Here is a 19,359-nt window from a genome sequence, read left to right on the forward strand (position 1 = left end):
TTATGGTGAGAGAGCTTTTTGTAATGCAGCTCCAGTCTTGTGGAACAACTTGCCTATACAACTCAGATCTGCAGATTCCATCAATCATTTCAAGAGTATTTTAAAAACTCACCTTTTTACCAATGCATTTAGTGATGTTTCTTAAACTTTTAAATTTGTTTATCTTTTAACCTAGTCTCCTCTCAGCTGGTTCTGAGTTTTATCTGGGTATCAGTTGTATATTTTTGATATAGTTGAAATGTATTTGTGCAATTAATCTTTGTAGTTTTGGTGTTTTTAATATATTGTAAAGCGCATTGAGATTTTGTATGTAATGGGCTATATAAGAAATAAATATTATTATTATTATTATTATTAAATGTAATTGGTCAGGGTTAATCATTTTGAAACCCATTCTCTTGGTCGGGCTGACGTCACAAATGGGAAATAGCCTTGTAAAACCAGAGTGCGCATGTGCAATTCCCCTTTCTTGAGCTGGTTGCTATGTGCGCGCTTGTGCAAAGGGGATGAAGGGGACAATGTTCCCGCATGTCCGACCGAGTGAATACTCCCCCTGTATTATGGTTTCACTTATATCTTCCACAACTGGAGTGATTATTTCAAATGGAAGTTACCCAATTGTCTATTCTAGTCAAAACTCATACTCCCTCTGGGGAAATCTTCCACAAGGGTAGTGTGGATTTCAGCTGGAATAGCCCATTATTTTTTTCACAATAACACAATTGCACATGTTTACTAACCTTGCTTTCCACAAGATCACACACAATTTTGTTGTTGAAGTAGTCAATAGGCTTCCATTTGATTCCCTCTCTCACATACTCTTCCTGTGAAAAAGAAGGAGAATGAAAAATACACAAGTGATTGTTATGAGATGAAAATGTAGCATATTTACAGCCAAAGAGATTAGATCACAGACTACTACAGACCAATTGCAACCAGTCAAGTCCCTGTGTTTTGTATGCTGTGAATTCTCGCATATTCATGAGGGCCATTTCTTCCATCTGGCTGTGTCTAACAATCACACCAGTGCTGCATGTCTTCGTGTATATGCAATAGAGCTTTGTGTCTTTACGCGAAAGACACTAATAATACGCAGTATGTGTGTAGCAGTTTCGCCAGTCGCATTTCATGGAACAATTGGCCCTCATTATCGGATGATGCCGAGACTTTGACTGGTTGCGATTGGTCTGTTATTTTTTTGTCCATATTGGTTTGTTATGTATGGAGAGCAAAATACTGTACCTCATTTATTGATAACATCTCAAAACCAACCACATGTTGCGTCTTTAAGCTTCAGCATTACAAAGGTTTGTGTAATGCGCTTTGCAAACACTATCCGCAAATTAAATTGCAGGCATAATGAAAACAAGCACACAGTTTAAATCAAAGTTTGACTAGTGCATGGCAGAATAATCCAGAGGTACACTATTTTACACAGAGTCTAGCCTCTTTGTGATTAGGTCCCAAAGAGATAAATCTCTAAAATCCAACTGTGGATCGCCACATTTGAGTTTTATTCATCTTTTTTGCTATCCAAGTGCATACATAACCATAAATGTGGTCAATTGCTATATAATGCATTATTGTGCTTGGATCTAAATTCATCATCAGGCCAAGAAAAAAAAATGTTTGCTTGCCCTCAAATGAATTTTAACAATTGGGTCGGTCGGTCGGGAATTCTTTTCTTTTCTTCTTCTTTTTTTAATTACTAGCAAACTTTACTGTTTGTAGGCTCAAAATATGAAAAATCAGACAATTTTGTTATTAAAATGAACCATCTAACATTACAAAACAACTAAAATGTTGAACACAAGCTCTAAAATACTTTCTTTTTTTACATCTTCCGAATACAAAAATTTGAAAAGAAAAAAAAAACTTTTTCAGGAATGTCCAAAAATAGGGTCAGTATTCTTTTGCACAGTAAATAGAAAAAAACCTTTTTTCTGATTTCTAAAATTAGGGTCGGTCGGTTGAGGCAAGCAAACACCTTTTTTTTTGGCCTCATTATCATTAGTCGTCCGTGGATAAGCTTCCTCCAATATTAGGCGTTTGTTTGACTGTCACAGCATCCTTCAATATCTCCCAGGAGGTACTGAACATATTATAAGTACAGTGTGTGCACACACACTACCCAACACACACCCATACCCCCCACGCCCAAGACCCTTAAATTTACACAGGCAACTTGTGGACATGAAAATTGATCTGAGAAAGGTTTTTTAACACAAGTCTCCACATACATAAATGACAGCCAGTGAAACAATGTCACTGACCATCCAGGATTTGAACCTGGGACCTTCGGATCACCGGACTGATGCTCTGCCAACTGAGCTAATGAGTCAGATGGAGAAGAGCAGTGATGTTATTATCTATATATATAGGCCTTCAGTTCAATACCCGCCCTCTATCATCTTCTCATCCAAGAAGCTTTAAGAAGTGATATTTCACTGTTATTGAATTTATGGATTTTATACACTAACAATTAATCACCACACTATGGACTTGACATTGACTGGGGGATCCTACAGTTGTAAAGGCATGTAACACCCTTTGGAATAGGTCTTGTAACTGTGGACATCCACAGTTGCAGGTGAAAACCGATGCACACATACACACACATGTACAGGGCTATTCCATTTGAAATCCGTACTTCCCCTATGGAAGACATAATCATAATATCCCACACATGGGGTGTATATAGATTTCAAATGGAGTCGCCCATTCAGGTAATCCCATTTAAAATGCACACTCCCTGTGTGGAAGATTAAGATCATGTCTTCCATAGGGGGTGTATGGCTGTCAAGTGGAACAGCCCATATAATACCCACCTGTTCAGCTTTCAAGGTGAGTTCTATGAAGATCTGCTGCAGCTTTTCATTGACAAAATTGATGCAGAACTGCTCAAAACCATTCTGCTGGAAGATTTCAAAACCATAAATATCCAGCACACCTATCGTGATTTCTACTCTGTCTTTCTGCATAGCTGAGTTGATGGACTGTATATGGTTATTGGAAGAAATTAAAGTAAAATAACTATTAATAGTTGAAATTAGATGATAGTTCGCTGTGGCTTGATTCAATTGCCATAAAAACTCAATAGTTAGTCTATGTGCTTACTATCGAGCGCTTTTGAAAACATGAAATTATGAAAAAGTCTGGTGCTTTACCAACTGAGTTTTATGGGGTCCAGACACACATATTAAAATCTCGCAGGTTTACTTGTTTCTATATAACTATGTGTATCGACGATTTGCTCAAAACCCTTTACACTTTTGTGGATTGGGCTCTTTATGTTTGCATGTTTTAAAAGCGCTCGATAGTAAGCATATATGCCAACTATCAAGTTTTTACGGTAGTTTAATAAATATTAGCAGATGAAGACAAATCAGCCAATAGATTTGGACTGATTTGTTTTCATGGGTTAAGTCAAGACTTAATGGACATAAATGAGTTTGAAAGAATAATCTTCCCCCTACCTAATCCACCAGTATTGTATAAAAAGTCCAGATTTTCACAAATACTTTACAAACTAGGGTACCGTATTCATTCCATTAACCACCCAGGGCGCTTATGAAAGTCATTTTTGGTGGGCGCTTATTTTTTACATTATTAAATAGTCATCAATCACCATCTGATAGTATTTAGCCCCCCCCCCCCCGCCCAAAAAAAGGTGTCTAGATAGGAGCCTATGTCCATCTGTTTACCTATGGCATCAATACAATTTTGAACTCTGAATTACATCAAACTTTGTGTTTTAAAAGCAGTTGCAGGTGGTTATTGACAAATATTATTAATTATCTATACATCTACCCACTATGAAATAGTGTCATAATTTCCCACATGTAGTCACTCGATAGGTAAAAGCTTAATGGAAATATTTTGACAGTACTGGATGGGCGGATTATAATATCACATTTTGCTTGTTGTATAGTCACTTAGTGGGCGCTTATAGGGGCATGGGCGGTTAATGGAATGAATACGGTGCAGGTTAAGTTTGTTATAGAAACCCTGTCTACACATATACACCCATCTCTTCTTGGGCAAGGAATTCTTAGAGAGTCTACTAACACACAGAATTAATATTTCATGAGTCTTAGTTAGCTCGTCAGTTTTAAAATTACTGTTAAACGTAATTAATGGGTCAGTTTCAGTTAATGCAATGGTCATTAATCTAAATCATCAAACAATGTTAATATTCTTTTAAGATGTTTAAAGGGGTGTACCAGATCAACATCCTCATTCCAACTGGCCGTATCGTTGATGAGATATTGGTATCATATGTGATAGACCATATTTTTCTCATTAGCATCCTGAAATTTGACATTCCAAATCAATGTATTTGAGAAGATCTTAAAATTGTGCAAGAACAGTGGTTTGTGGTAATCATACTATCAACATTTTCTCACCATATTGCATTGTGGGTCCAGCAAATTTTACTTTGACAACAAAATTGGGCCATGCACGAAAAATTATTTACAACAGCACACTCGAAAATGTTTACTGGTACCTTCCACAATGCAATGCAAGCGTGAAATCTGTGGGTTGCATCAAAGGGACAATATTTGACATTGTACCCAAGTTTGAACTCCATATCCTAAAGCAATTTGGTCATCCCCCTTTAAGATATGCTATGATAATTGTCTAGTAAATCAGCAATGTAAGAATGCTGTTAGGTATTACTAGAGTCCGAAGTTCTCCGTTTTGTAAATGTGTTGTTTTCCGTTTTCTTAAAATTTACCCACTCTAGAGAAATCCACCGAAGATGGCACTGAAGAATGAAGAATACACTGAAGAAAAAATGTAAACAGTATATTTCTATTTAGAAACACTAATCCAAAATGGCCATTCACATGCGAAATCGTCAGCATAGCCAAAGAAAAAAGTCATGAAACTGCAAATATATGACCCCTAAAGGCAAGTAATGATCAATTTGAAGTAAATTTCAGTGAAATATTTAATCGGTTTGTGTATTTTGATGAATGTACATTGGAAATTAGATCCGAATAAGCTTCAATTTTGCCTGTTGTTGCAAAATGCCATTTTCCGTTTTCTACTTCAAATTCCGTGAAATTTCTCCGTTTTCCGTAAAACGGAAAACTTCGGGCTCTAGGTATTGCCATACTTTGTGTCACTTTGAGTTGGTAGTGAATCTCTGTATGCGAGAGATTGTTCCGTTTGTGCCGCCTTTACATGCAAGCGTATCAAGCTGTGATTTCGAAAATTGCACACATGTTTCAAGGCTACGCAACATAAAACATGCAATGATGTCGCTACCAAAATCAAAGTGACACAATGTATACTATAGACAACATGCATTGCATTGTACATGCTCAAGAAGAGTATAAGTGATTTAAGTTAAGTGTATAACATATATAGGAACATATTCCATTAAGCATAAATGGGTTATTCCAGATGAAATCAATACATACCCTATATATGGAAGACATGACCTTAATCGCCCACACAGGGGGTGTAGATTTCAAAAGGAGTTACTCTTTCAGTAACCCCATTTGAAATTCACACTCCCTGTGTGGGAGATTAAGGTCATGTCTTCCACTTGGGGTGTATGTATTTTAACTGGAATAGTCCAATGAGCTGTACCATTGACATCAGACCAAGTTAATACAAGTTATTAAACAACATGCTTCTTCAAATATAATTTCATGCTTTTGTCTAATACTAGGTCAATCTCTAAATACCTCTACTAAAAAGTCAAATATTCTTGTGTGTACGGCCTTTGACAACGCATCTCTGGCATACGCTGCCTGTTCGGGATTCAGCGTCACCTGAACCGAATCCGATTGGCCGCCCCACTTAGTCTCCATCTGACGACTTATCAATTTGGAACTCAAGTATTTTTTGTCAACTCCAAAAAGAAACGCTGGATAATCCAAGACTGTGAAAGAGATTATGAAAAATTCAAGAAAAAAGAGAGATGCAAACACAGTATGATTATAATACGTACCGCTACAAGATAATCAAATATTCGTGTGTGTACTGCTTTAGCTAAAGCATCGCGAGCAAAGTTGGCTTGCTCCTTGTTGAGTTGCATCTGGACACTATCTGATTGGCTACCCCATTTGGTCTCCATGCATCGACCAATCATCTTTGAGCGAAGATATTCCTTATTAATATGAAATAAGTATGCTGGGTAATCCAAGACTGTGTGTTGGTCCAGTGGACAAAATTAAAAGGTGATTCATGCAGGCATGCAAATAAAAGAAAAGTGGAGCAAGTATAGCAATGTGTTAATTATTATATTAGGTGGTGCAAAATCATGGTTGTAATTAAATAATAAACAAAAGGAAATACAAGTGAGTAAAACAGAACTGAAGTAAGGGAAACAAATCAAAAGTTTGATTGCGTCCAATAAACGAAAGTACGTTTGGAAGCAGACGCCTCCCCTCCCAGTAAGATAAGTGTGAAATGTTGAAAATTTCAACCCAAGATGTCAACTTTGACCGATGTTTTGACTAGTTTTTTACAAACGTAATCAGACTATTCAACACCCTCACCTTTGATGAAGGAACATTCATTAATAGGATGTCATCAGACTTTTGGTTTGTTCCCTAATGCACAGTATACTTAATTTAATCAATTACATGTCCTGTATGTAATACCGTATTTCGTCAAATAAACGCCCCCGGGGGCGTTACATTTTCCCAAGGGGGGGGCGTTTATTTAAGGTCAATTTTAGAACGATAATTCCCGTTAAAATCATTAGGTAAACTAAAAACACACGCTAAAATGACAAACTATGAACTAGAAACACTGACTTCTGGCTCACTTCCGGGTTTCTGATCCAGATTTTCGCCAATTATTGACGCTATTATGGACCATGTGCGCAACTTGGTAAGTTTACTACACAAGATAGCATGGAAATATCGGGATTTTGAAACATCTTGGTTGAAAAAAGTGGTGGGGGCGTTTATTTGAGGGGGGGGCGACTATTTGACGAAATACAGTAGATATATAAACACATCACATAAAGTATTTACCCATTTCATTACAAGATAATGACTTAAAATCTATACATCACATTTTAAAAACTGAAATAACAAATAGAAACCCAGCAAATTTTCATGCCTCAATCATTTGTCTTAAGGGGGTACTACACCCCTGTGGTAAATTTGTGACTATTTTTAAATTTTTCTCAAAAAGTAATAACACACTGGTAAAAAAAATTATGTATATTATTGGGGCAAGGAATCTAATTACTACACTGAAATTTCAGTGTCTCAAGACAAGCGGTTCAGTAAATATGATAGGAAATGAGGTACATCCTAGCGGTACCTCATTTTCTATCATTAGTATCGAACCGCTTCTCTTGGGTCACTGAAATTTCAGTGTAGTAATTGGATTCCTTGCCCCTATAATATACATAACTTTTGTTACCAGCGTGTTATTAGTTTTTGAGAAAAATGCAAAAATAGTCACAAATTTATTGAGGGGTGTAGTACCCCCTTAATAGCCCAAAAATTGTTGCTATGTTGACTGAATTCAAAAGTTGTACTTAAACCCATTGAAAATATTGCTTTTGTTGCTAGATGCCTGGTTGTCATTGGTTATCACCGGTCATCCTTGACCAGTCACAAGTATGGTACACTGGCTTGAGTAGCTTGCAGTGCAACTTCTGAACTTGTATCTAAAAATTTAGAGCTATTCAGACAAATGAGGTATCAAAATTTGAGTAACTAAATTGGGTTCCCTTCTGCTATTTCAGTTTCAAATTAACTGCATAGAGTTTGAGTTATTACCTCGTAATAAAGGAGCTAGTTACTTTTTGTGATGTAATTATATGTACATAAGAGTAATTATTAGAAACCAAAAGAAAGCATCAAAATGAAGATAAAGTTATATAAGATACTCTTGGGATTTGTGGGTTAATTGTATGTATAAAACAAAAATATTGTGGAGACTTTCCACACCCGCACACACACCCCTACTAGTAAAGTAGTAAAGACAACTTAGACAAGCAACAACGACTTGTACAGCTGAAACTGTGGACCCGATTGAAGTTTAACAATCCAAATGAGACCTGACCTCAAAATACCAAACGAGACATGGTCTTATGTGCATTTTATGTTGTTTCCAACATGCTGGTGGGGGAAAGGGACAGAGGACATCCACTGTTGGTGTGTTTCCATGGTTTTTGGAAGTATCCATGTTTGCATCCTTGTTTAACATAATTGAGAAATGCACACATACTCAGCACTGCCACACACATATCTGCACTCATACAAGCACCCCGGCACTCACTACATGGGCTATGAAATCCACACACTGCCTGAAGGAGGACATGACCTTAATCTTTCACATGGGGGGGGGGGTGCATTTCAAATGGGGTTACCGGAATGGGTGACTCCATTTGAAATATACACTTTGTGGGAGATTAAGGTCATGTCTTCATTAAGGGTTTATGGATTTCAACTGGAATAGCCCATTTTGGCACTCACTATACTTTGTTTCACTTCAAATTTGATAGTGCGTAGGACTTAAGTGCGTATTTCGCTGGTTACATGCTAACCAAATATAGCGTATACACATAAATACAAGGGTGCTTTGTCGGCACGCTTTGGGGGCATGGTGGTGCAGCGGTACAGGCTCTAACCTTGCAATCGGAGGGTTGCGAGTTCAAGCCCCGGCGGTGCCATCGTGTTGTGCACTTGGTCAAGGCGCTTTACCTCACTTACCTCTCTCTACCCAGGGGTGAAATGGGGAGCTGTTAGGAATATTATCTATTGAGCACCTCCCAAAGGTATGAGCATGCCTTGGGCATTGTATGGCAGCTGACATATTCTAATGACAGCGGAATAAATGTAAAGCGCTTTGATACATGTGAAAGGCGCTGTATAAATGTCAACATTTTTTTATTTTTTATTTTACAGCGTGATCACATGGAGCACTGACATCACTACCAAACAAAGCAACACAAAGTATAGAATTCAAACTTAAATTGACACAATTAAAAAACAACCCACCATCTGTGCAAAGATGTAGTGTGCAATCCAGGTTAGCAAATGAACAACAAAAAGTGCATGGAATGTATTAAAAAATATATGCTGTAACAATAAAATACAACAACAACTAAAACAATACACAAAATCTGTAACAAAATAAAAGCCATTAGTGTTGAGGTTAGCCATTTTCAAGTCAGTTTTGTCCGAGGTGAAATGAATTTCTAAATATCTATGATATCTTGCAATGTAAAGAGCTTTCTACGATTTTGAAGGAATATAATAAGGAGTGCTAATGTTAGATGATTCAAGTAGTTTGGATTTGGGTAGATATGTGACCTGCTTCCACAAAATAAGTGTAAAGTTGTAGAATTTAACACAGAGTTAAAAAAGCGCAGTGATTTATAGTGCGCTACGCACAGGCACAATGCCTAGACGTTGATCCACAAGCCTCAGTACACTTTACAGGACTTACCAGGAGTACAGCATATTATGTCCCCATTCACAAAGGACATACCACTGACTATATAGGTGTCTTCAAACAAAGAACAGCAACTCAACAATAGGAACATCTTGAAACTCCCAACTTGCGACTTTACGCTCATTTAGTGGGAGCAGGTCACATATTATATCGTTGTGTCAGTGAGTAAGTGACATTTTGGGCAAAATTGTGTATGGATTATGAAAAAATAGATAAATGCACACAATTTAAACTATTTACAAGTCTTAGAAACAATTGAATATATGAATACAAAAGCCACCTAAGTCCATACTTTGGCCAAATTGAGTTAAGCATGGGAACTTGTTGCTATACATAGGCCTGTCATATGCATGAAAGAACAACTCAAATTCATTCTCTGTGTCTATTGGGCATGTGAAAAATAGCATGTATGAAAGAATCACCCAATTCCATGATTTGAGTCTTGTAACACATTGATTGAAATCCAGTATGTATAAAAGTCCACTTGTAACACATTCATTGCTAGAGAATGACTTTTGAACAAAAATGGGTTTAATAAAGGAAAGTGTGTGGTTTATATTACATGGCAGAATGCTTATCAACATTATACATACCTGTGTGCTTTATTTTGTATTATCTTACTAGTGGTAATCTCATTCTAACATTGTTGTCTTTGTATATGATTCAAAAAACCACCTAAGTCCAAAATTTAAAATGAACCCCACGAAGTCCCTGAAATGCTAATCGTCATACCTAATACAGGTTAATCCACTCATTTGCACGTAAAACTTACCATATTGACCAGGTAAATCTAACTGAAGGAATTAAAATGATACACAGGTTTTTCTCTCAAAATAACTTCGCATGGACTTAGGTGGCTTTTTGTATTCATGTATTCAATTGATTAAATAAAATAATTAAACCATTAAAACATGGAATGAGTAAAAAAATTAAACACAAAAATGCTTCTAAAAATGGACAAAAAATGCAGAAATGACGGTCTTGCAGAATACATTATTAACATAAATGTTCACTGCAATCAAAGATTACAATCGCTAAAACAATTAATTCTAAAAGGCAATAAGTCACTAATGTAATTCTTAATTGACTGCACATTACCAATCAACTAATTAATAAGCTCACCACAGTCTTTTGATAAAATTGGCAAGATATGAGTTTCGCAAAAATATCAACATGCATGAAAGTCATCTGTGTTGGAAATCATGACAGTATCTGCACATGAAAATAAGGCCTAACAAAATTTGTTTGATTGGCGTAACCCAACCTACCCTAAGAGTAGGCCCGACCCTGTTCTTCTTCTTTTTTTGCCAAAAAAACCCAAAAAATTAAAAAAAAAAAAAAATCCAAGGCCTTTTTCAAACACAATTTACAGCTAAAAGTTTTTAAAAAATCCCTACCTACCTACCCTAATTTTTTTAATGTTACGCCAATCAAACAATTTTTTAGGCCTAAGCACTAAGTAGTTGTTTTGTCTGTGCTGATATCAATGATTATGTAACATTTCCCTTTTACAAAGAAAACACACAAGTTATGTTAATGACACTGCATGAAAGCACATGATGCACATCCCAAACATCAAATACTGTAGAAATATTTATTTCTACAGTCTATGTATACATGAACAAGAATTATTCTACTGAATCACATGTTTTAGTGGCGTAACGTGGGGCATCATATTGGGGGGCACCGACCATGATGGGGGTGGGGCACTGGGTCTGATTGGGGGGGTGGGGCACAAGACATTCTTTGGCAATGTTCCTATGGGATTTTCTAAATTTTGCAATCGATTGGGGGGCACGTGCCGCCTTGCCCATGTACGATGTTACGCCACTGACATGTTTTGTATCGCTGCAAAGACAAGGTCAATAGATTAGTGTCAGATGGAAGGATCCATCTGCAGGTGAATCTCTGACAATCCTCTTTCATTAATGCTCTGCATACTATCCATAGGCTTCAACATAAAAAATCCAAGATTTGAGTTATTTTCTGAAAATATCAAGAGCTATCTCAAGAACCACTGAACCAATACTGGGCTTGTTTGTACTCATTTGAATGCATTTTTCATGCTGATTCCAAATATGGTCATGAAAATTTACAATTCTGAAATTTGTTAAGCTTTGAATTTTATTTTGAAACTTGTCGTCTGCAGTCACACCCGCGTGGAGAGAGTTAACTTACAATCTTCCTGCTGTACTACGGCATAATTGCCCTGCTCTACAAATTGTATATTGCCAAGATGAAGAATGCCTGCTACACACCAAAACACTGATTCCTGATCATCTTCTGAAATCCCAATTACTGACATTGCAGTCTAAATATGGAAAAACAGGGAAAGAGGGAAAAAAAGGAAATGGTTAGCGAGTTAGTGAAAGGCTGATGATATTCTGATAATGACGTTTTTCAAAGTTGAAAATCTTTTAAAAACCAGATTGTCTCAGCATCAGGGAAACTTGGGCATTCATGTGCAGCCAAGTCTGGACAATTATCCTATCAGTTCCACTTGAGCCATATCAAGTGCTCTTGAAACTTATGCTATTGATTTGGGTCATGGTATTGGAATGTTGTAGGAGTTGTTGTGTTGTTATAGCAACAATCCCAGATTCCTGGCCATTCAGATGGCACTTTAGTGGGGTGCAGCCAATCAGGTATCTGCTTTAATTCCATTTCCTTTGTTGTGTTCATACCTTTCTTAGTAAGCCACTTGCATTTGCTCCTCCGATCATGCTGGACCAAAAATCCCACCCACCCTCCCAGTAGCTGGAAGGGTAAATCAGTTATCTCATTTGTCAAAGATGCTTCAATGAAAGTATGTGTTGTGTTTTCCTGATGTCTTGAGACAATGGGCTACTGGTGATTCATTCTTCTTATTTTTATTCATTAATTATTCTATGATTTATTTTTCATAATTATTTCTCTGAAAAAAAGTTCAATCAGATAATCTTATTATCATTAATGCTCTGCGTGCTAGCCATAGGCTTCAACATAAAAAGTCCCCAAGTTTTGAGATATTTTCTCAAAATATCAAGAGCTATCTAAGGAACCACTGAACCAATACTGGGCTTGTTTGTACTCATTTTAATGCATTTTTCATGTTGATTCCAAATATGATAATGAAAATTTACAATTCTGAAATTTTTGAAATTTTTAAAAAAACTTGTCGTCTGCAGTCGACACCCTGCGTGGAGAGAGTTAATGATTATTATCAGCTTGCTGTCTCAAGAACTAGAGTAGGGGGTAGACTGCCTGCTTTACGAAATATTTTCAGATACCTTAGTATGGAAAGGAAAAGGATGCAAAGGACCTGAAAAAATGAGGAAAATTTTTGAGGTCCAAAAGTCCTCTGTAATCCGATGTATTTCCATACTAAGTTGTCACAAGGATAGTAATAATTAAGAAATAAAGGGTAATTCAGTATTATGTACAGCCCATTAATGTATCTGAGGCAGTAAAAATGTAATGGGTGAGGCACAGTCGATAACGGTTGAGGCGCGGCTTAACACATTATATGAATCATTATGCTTAGCATAATGTTTAAACATATGCTTAATACTTAGCATTAAATCATGTAACATCATATTTGTAAACAATTTCATCTTTTTGATTGTATATATAAGCTGTCACTTTATGAGGCACAAACATGAGGAAGGATGACTTTACTACAGATATCAGATCCTGTAAGGAATTTCCAGGATCTGTACCTTAAACCAGGTTTACAAGTTTCCCTTTCTACTGAAAGAGAAAGAGAGAGAGAGAGAGAGAGAGAACTCTAAAAATTAAACATTTTTGTGCTGCAATTATTTTCACACTTCATGCATTCAAAGCACCTACCACAAAAATAACAATGTGCAAATATATTACTTTTGTATGTAGTTCAATGGATGGCAGCTTAGAATCACAAATTTAAAAACAAGTGAAGCAGATCAAAGTTGGCAAAGTACGAAAAATTACACACATGAAAATTTCCGCTTTTGCAGTATACAGTAACCACAAAAGTACAAGTGCATTACTTGCTTAATGTGCACACAAATTTTCACTTCAATGATAAATTTGTTGATACTTTTTGAATGAGGTTGGTAAAATATATTGGTATCTGCACATTTAGATTTTGTAAAAGTGGAAAATTTAAATTTTTTGTGCTTTGCATTTTTTTGAACAGTTTCATTTATTTTTAAATTTGCAATTCTAAGCTTCCTTACTTTGACCTCTGACCTCTATACACATAAGGCAGTTTGGCACATTGTTACTTTCATGGTAGCTGAATTACCTGGAATGCAAATAGCTTAAAAATTAAATGCAATGCAAATATTTCCACGTTGACAGCATTTGGTCACTGTGTCCTCCTGGATGAGACTGGTCATCCAAGTTTGTGACCAGTGAGCCTTTTTTGGAATACTTGACCCCCGGGATTTGACCCTTGGTTCATTCTTTCTTTATGTTAACTCTCCGTTGTGACTGAAAATGGAATGTATGTCTATTTGCATCAAGACTACTTAGTATATAGGTTATGATATCAACTCATTATGTCTACTATCATAGTGAAATTTCATTCTTGTAAATCTCCAATTCTTGTTAGCATTTTCAGAGGAGGGAGTTCTCTATTTGTACGTGAATTTTACCCCGAAGTGAAGGAGCAAATGTATATTACATTTTAAAGCAAAAACATTGAATCATTTACATTTCCTGCTGGGGAACAATTACAAATATGTGAAATAAAAGTTGCTGCAAAAATGAGACATTTCACTGTGTCTTGTCTTGATACTAGAAGCAGGAAGTTTAAAAGAGTTTCTGACAGGAAACAATCTTATCAATTGTGCAGCAAAATTAATCCCTACAATTACTCAACAATTACTGGATTTGATCTTGAATTGAAACAATTGTTCATAAGTTGGAACACATTGCATAGTCATTTGCATATCAATTGCCAATGAGAGTAATTAATTAACTATTAATTTGGATTTTCAACTTTTGATGTCTATGTTATTATGTTGGCAAGTACTGAAAAATAGGAAGCTGGCTTGACATAAAAAACATTCCCCTTTTGAGTAAGACATTTTTTCAATTCAGATTTTTCAATTCAAAATTATATACAAAAAATTACCCCCACTTGAGCTTTCATATATTTGTCTATTATTGTTGAATTGTCTGAAAAAATTGTCTGATTTTGGGAAATGGTTTACTAAAATACCCTAGAAATTAGTTTTTTTTTGATGAAAGCGATGAAAGGCAGATGCCCTACACAAAAACATTATTTGAAGTTTGAGCAACTATATTACTGATACAGGCAACTTTACAAACAAGTATTATTGTAAGACCAATCTGTTGTAATGTTTTGGTGGCATGTTTGAATATCAACTCTTTCATCAAAAAGACACTCATTTAGAGGCATATGTGCTTGTAAATTCTACGGTAATTTGTCGAATATGAAGATAATCTTCCTCATTATCAGGATAATTATCAGGACTTCTTCAGGATTTTTTCAATTTTCATTAGGACTTTTTCGAACTTTCCTTCTGTTTTGATGAAGTCAGAGACATCTGACAAAAACTCAACCACTCACATAGACCCTGGCTGCACCGGTACTGTGATTACCGACAGCATACTCAAAGAAAAACTATAACTTAATAATTTTGTCAATCAATTTTTTTGTACATTCTACAATATGTCATGACTATGGATATAAAGAAACACACTTGCCTTAAGGGGGTACTACACCCCTGGCCAATTTTGTGCCTATTTTTGCATTTTTCTGAAAAAATTATAGCACATTGGTGACAAGTAGGATATGTATATTATAGGGGCAAGGACTACAACTACTGCACAGAAAATTCAGCAACTCAAGGCAAGTAGTTATTGATTTATTGATCAAATATTGGGTTTCCCTCATTTTTGACTGTAACTCCACAACTGTTGTCTGTGCTGAAATAAAATTGCCAGTGCAGTAGTTGTAATCCTTGCCCGTATAATATAAATATCTTACTTGTCACCAATGCTCTATAATTTTTGAGAAAAATGCAAAAATAGGCACAAAATTGGACAGGGGTGTAGTACCCCCTTAAGAAACAGACATTCATGACTCATGACAAAATATCCCTGTTCTCATACCGCTTGAAAACAAACTTTCGTTCAGGAAAATTACACCATGCACCTTATAAAGCTTTGACCATGGCATATATTTCCCTTCTCTCTACCTTTTATGTTGATGTAAGGAAGCACATGTTTATGGTGTCAACTTGTTTCTACACCAAGTTGATTTAGTGTGTATATTGGTCAGTCACCCGGGGGGTCACTCCCATTGTGGCCTGTACACCATCCACGATAATCAACTTTTGAAAAGCACCCTAAACAAGGATTTAACCTCATGACTCATGACAAAATATCCCTGTTCTCATACAGCTTGAAAACAAACTTTCATTCAGGAAAATTACACCATGCAACTCATAAAGCTTTGACCATGGCATATATTTCCCTTCTCTCTACTTTTTTTGTTGATGTAAGGAAGCACATGTTTATGGTGTCAACTTGTTTCTACATCAAGTTGATTTAGTGTGTATATTGGTCAGTCAGTATCACTTGCAGGATATTCAAGTGGATTTGATTTGTGGGGGGGGTTCAAATGGATATGTAGTACTGTAAAAGTAGACATTTTCGCGCTACATTTATTTTCGCGCTTTTCACGTTCCAAGCTGCTACCGCGAAAATAACGATGCACGTATATATTATTTTTGTGTATAGGCCACCAATGTAAGGAAACTTACAAATTTAAAAACAAGGGAAACAGTTCGAAATTGGCAAAATGCGAAAGATTACTCATGAGAAAATTTCCACTTTTACAGTATCTGCTTTCTTCTTTATTTGCAGACACTGCCTTTTTACTTGGGAAGAGCAGCAGTTGCGCTATTCCAGTTAAAATCCATACACCCCTATGGAAGGTATGACCTTAATCTCCCATACAGGGTGTGTGAAGTTCAAATGGGGTTATCTGAATGTCTTTCATAGGTGGTGTATGGATTTCAACTGGAATAGACTTTTGATCTCACATGGTGCTGGCTACTCCAATGAGAGCATAGCTCCAAACAAAATTTCAAAACATGTTTTTTAATTGAAGAAAAGAAAGACTGTGTAACCTACCAAGGTGTCTTTAAATTCTTGGATATCATTTAAGCCATCAACTTTGTAAGAACCACTTTGGTTGAGGTAGAAATAGTAGTCTGGTGATGTTAAACCCAGTGTTTCTAGAATAGATAAAATATAAAATCAAAACATCAAAAGATATTTGCATTTAACTCAATAAGATATTCAGTAATGGTAATTACTATACCTCATACATATTCATTAGGTAATCCTGACACCACTTCATGCACCAGTATCCGGGTGCGGTATTTTGACCCGGGATTTTGACTTTCCCCCGCATGTGTGTAATCGTGCATGTGCGTAATCATGCAGAGGCAGAGGCGTGGTAAAAACTTCTACACCCCTAACCATAATAACACTCGAGTGTCATCAACTTGTAGAGTCACCGTTCTTTTAGCTGGGGCTATTTGGCCATTTTGTCAAGATCAATGATTGACAATAACACAAATTACACATAATATGAAACAAAGTGTTGGCAGTAACTAGAAAATAACTTTATAATTGATTGACTAGATATCCTACAAAGAGAAAGTCAGGTAAGCCCCAATCCTAATCTTTAGTCGGTCAATGGCTAAAATGCAATAAATATATATCTTTCTTAAAAAAATGATTGCGGGCTGCACGGCAAGTCATCGCAGACCGAATCTATTGAGAATCCCTGATTCTCCACACACATGAACCATGGATCTTGTTTTTTATCCAAAAAGTATAAATAAATCTATAGATAAAAAACATGCATATTTGTAAGTTGACATCTCACAGTGGTGTAACTAAAAATAGCATGGTGTATCAACAATACGGCTTTCTCCTAATTGTTAGACCATCAACCTTTGGACCATATCACAAGTAGTAGCTAAAAAAGGTCATCATATATATCTACATATAATTTGTCCTCTAATTTATAATGATAAATACCATGGCATTGGTTTTATCCAAAAAAGGTTATTTTCAATGTCAAAGGAATGTCCTATTTAGAAGTATTTTTCTTTTCTGAGTTTTGAACTTAATTAATGCATTAGCGTATACAGCCCTTTTTAAACGGGCGCACACCCCCGGGTATAAAAAAGAAAAGATAAATTGGAGAACAAGAGAAAAGAAACGCCTGTGTGCATGTGCTTTTGACGAAATTAATCTCATATTTGACCATTTCAGCTTTAAAAAAACCCAAATTTAGGAGCACTTCGTACAATTTTGTTCCATTTTAGCTTCAATATGTTATATTCATACCCCAGGATTTATACGTTTAATGAACCTTTCTTAGCTCACCAAGAAATTTGCACCCCGGTTACTGAAGTTCTGTATACGTGCCTGTAATGGGACCCCATCCAAAATCAAGATCCCCTTTCACCATGTTTTGAATTACGCTAAAAGATTAACCTGTTTTGCTAAATAAAACATAGCCCAATCCTATTCCTTAAGTTGGAACTCACATTAAGAGTTAATTTTTTATATTTGGCCAATTTTTGGAAATAGGGGCTACAAACATGAGTTTTTATGATGATTTGAGTATGCTGTGACAATCAAGTGTCAATAGTCCAATATCAGTCTATGCACACTAATTATTAGCAAACACATTTCTATTCTATTTCATGACCATACTCAAGATTCCGACTACTTTGTCTTTGAATTTTAAGCATTGAGAGATATTCCATTTGGCAAAACAAAGTAATATCTTTTTTAATGCCACATAATTATAGTGCTGTATCTGCCTTCCTTCCTTCCTGTATATGTGCTGTACTTCAATGTATTGAGTATAAATGCATGGGCTTCACATGGACAGTTAACTATACAGGATCCTGGAACCTAGGATTGATTGCAGATATCAGAACTGGGGATGGCCCCATTCTATTTTTGAATAGCTCTGACACTTAATGTGCACAGGGTTTACTCTTCTGGAACCTAGGATTGATTGCAGATATCAGAACTGGGGATGGCTCCATTTGCTTTTTGAATAGTTCTGACACTTAATGTGCACAGGGTTTACTCTTCTGTATAGCAGACCAACGGCTTTAAATGATTTCCAAACCATAAGACATGGCACATACACTAATATACCTGCATGTGCTACACACTGTATGGGGGTGAGAAAAAAATTCTACAATTATATTCTCTTTCTGGAATTCCCACGCAGAAATTTTTATGTCAAATATATATCAAAAGTATATCAAAAATATGTCAAATAGCATTTTGATACAAATTTGATATATCAAAACTATGTCAAATAGTTTTTGACATATATTTGATTGTATCAAATATGTATCAAATTTAACTTAGATTTTATACTGCGTGTCAAATCTATGTCAAATGTACCAAATGAAAAATATGAGTGTCAAAATTGTGTCCAAATTGTGTTAAAATTGTGTCAAATTTTACTTAGCCGTTTTTCTGACAATTTTATTGTGTCAAAATTGTGTCAAATCTAACTTAGAAAAATTTTCAGAACAAATAACTATGTCAAATTTGTGTCAAATTTTACTTAGCCATTTTTCTGACAATTTTATTGTGTCAAAATTGTGTCAAATCTAACTTAGACAAATTTTCAGAAAAAATAACTATGTTAAATTTGTGTCAAATTTTACTTAGTCATTTTCCTGACAAATTTATTGTGTCAAAATTGTGTCAAATCCAACTTAGTTGTTTTTCTGAAAATTTTTATGTCAAATTTGTGTCAAATTTTACTTAGCCATTTTCTTGATAATTTCTTGTGTCAAATCCAACTTTTGTTATCCATTTTGAATCATCATTGAATTAAACAAAATTATAACCAAACATGATCAATAGAGATATGCG

The 19,359-nt window shown here is 35.7% G+C and overlaps 1 protein-coding gene across 3 annotated transcripts in view; it reads right to left on the reverse strand.

Moving 5' to 3' along the window:
• The window catches only part of LOC140158944 (unconventional myosin-Ie-like), an 81,619-nt gene that overhangs the window by 24,362 nt on the left and 37,898 nt on the right, over positions 1-19,359 (reverse strand). For 2 of the 3 annotated variants that reach the window (XM_072182235.1, XM_072182233.1), the window contains exons 7-11: positions 16,567-16,670; positions 11,617-11,749; positions 5,966-6,162; positions 2,829-2,996; positions 741-824 (exon numbers count right to left, since the gene is read on the reverse strand). In XM_072182235.1, coding sequence (XP_072038336.1) covers positions 741-824; positions 2,829-2,996; positions 5,966-6,162; positions 11,617-11,749; positions 16,567-16,670 — 686 coding nt within the window. Of the gene's footprint in view, positions 1-740; positions 825-2,828; positions 2,997-5,699; positions 5,897-5,965; positions 6,163-11,616; positions 11,750-16,566; positions 16,671-19,359 lie in introns of all 3 variants that reach the window. The other variant, XM_072182234.1, reaches the window with a different exon arrangement.

Source organism: Amphiura filiformis, chromosome 8, assembly GCF_039555335.1.
Source record: "Amphiura filiformis chromosome 8, Afil_fr2py, whole genome shotgun sequence".
Classification (NCBI taxonomy): Eukaryota; Metazoa; Echinodermata; class Ophiuroidea; order Amphilepidida; family Amphiuridae; genus Amphiura; species Amphiura filiformis.